At 31.5% G+C, this 1238-nt stretch overlaps 1 protein-coding gene across 1 annotated transcript; it reads right to left on the bottom strand.

Annotated features, from left to right (window-relative positions):
* LOC107488833 (zinc finger BED domain-containing protein RICESLEEPER 3-like) lies at positions 1–462 on the bottom strand. The gene has a single exon (XM_016109613.1). It carries the CDS (start codon positions 460–462, stop codon positions 1–3), a length of 462 nt encoding a protein of 153 aa, XP_015965099.1.
* Between the last annotated feature and the right edge of the window lie 776 nt (positions 463–1238).

The raw sequence follows: 1238 nt of genomic DNA, 5'->3' as shown, positions 1-1238 counted from the left end.
CTAGAACTTCAAGATGTCACTCTTTAAAGTGTTGTGAGTAATCACCTTGAAGAGAGGTTGCAAAGCATTGCAAAATCGTCGAAACTCAATGTGATCCACAATAGATAGCGGATACTCATGAAGACAAACCATAACTGATAACTCTTTTCTTGCATTTTCTTGGTCAAAGTTATATGCACCAACCACAACTGTTTCCCCACTAGTTGTTGGAGTTGTCTTCATCATACATTGTCTTATATTTCTAGTGGTGCGGAGCTTGCAGCTTTTGAAGTGATCACGTAAGTGCGAAGTGCCTTGTTTTGGGTCACCAAGTAGCTTCGATTTGGAATAATTGCATTCAGCCTTTAATTTTCCCTTGATTTCCACAATCTTGAAGTGATTCCACACTTCGGAGGTTAACTTCCTCTTTCGAACACCACTTGTAGAGTTTGTCGTTCCTTCATTAGTAGTTGCGGTATCCATTGGGGTTCTTGAGGTTGAGATTGAGGAGCCTCTTGTATAGTTTGAATACTAATGCCTATAAATTCTTCCAATGGAGTACTCTTCTCAAGAGTATTACTCAATGCATTCAAAGAAGATATTCTATAAATCATGAATCAAAATCACTTTAATCCAAAATCAAATAAAATAAAATCGTGAGTTAAAATTGTCAATTACGTTACCTATATTATAAATGTTTTTGAAGACACATAGATTAAAAGCCTAATGCTAAAATTCAAAATTGATACATGATTGCTATTCATGTAACTGAAGAGATGGATGAATATTCTTTAAGCATGCCTCAAAGAAAATCAATGGAATTAGAAAATTAATAAATGTATATGTTATTATTAAGTAATAATTAGGGACCAATTTTATGGCTAATTGAAAAATTGAAGTTGTCAGATAATGTACAACAAATTTTTTTTATCTTAATAAAATCTTGTCTGTGATCATTTCAGTGGTAAACAACATTTTTGGAATTCATAAATTTTCTAAATATTTTTTAAACAAGAAATATTGCATGTCGATATCAAACCCAAGATGAATGTTACAAACTTTTTAGATTCAAAAATCACATTGACCCGGTAATGATCACCAGAAAATTATAAAAAAGTCAAAATACCAAAATAGAAATTAGAATCAGAAATTCAGAACTCAAAATCTAATTACCCAAATTTAGAAATTCAGAATCAAATAACCCCGAATAAAAATCAGAATAAAAAAATTCAGAACTCAGAACCAAATTACCCAAATTC

This window comes from Arachis duranensis, chromosome 5 (genome assembly GCF_000817695.3).
Source record: "Arachis duranensis cultivar V14167 chromosome 5, aradu.V14167.gnm2.J7QH, whole genome shotgun sequence".
NCBI classification, from domain to species: domain Eukaryota; kingdom Viridiplantae; phylum Streptophyta; class Magnoliopsida; order Fabales; family Fabaceae; genus Arachis; species Arachis duranensis.
Note: the sequence above shows the minus strand (reverse complement) of the source record. Positions and strands in the feature narration are given on the sequence as shown.

What these genes read in the sequence shown, in the direction of transcription:
- LOC107488833 (XM_016109613.1), bottom strand. Translation starts at nt 462, where the DNA reads ATGGATACCGCAACTACTAATGAAGGAACGACAAACTCTACAAGTGGT.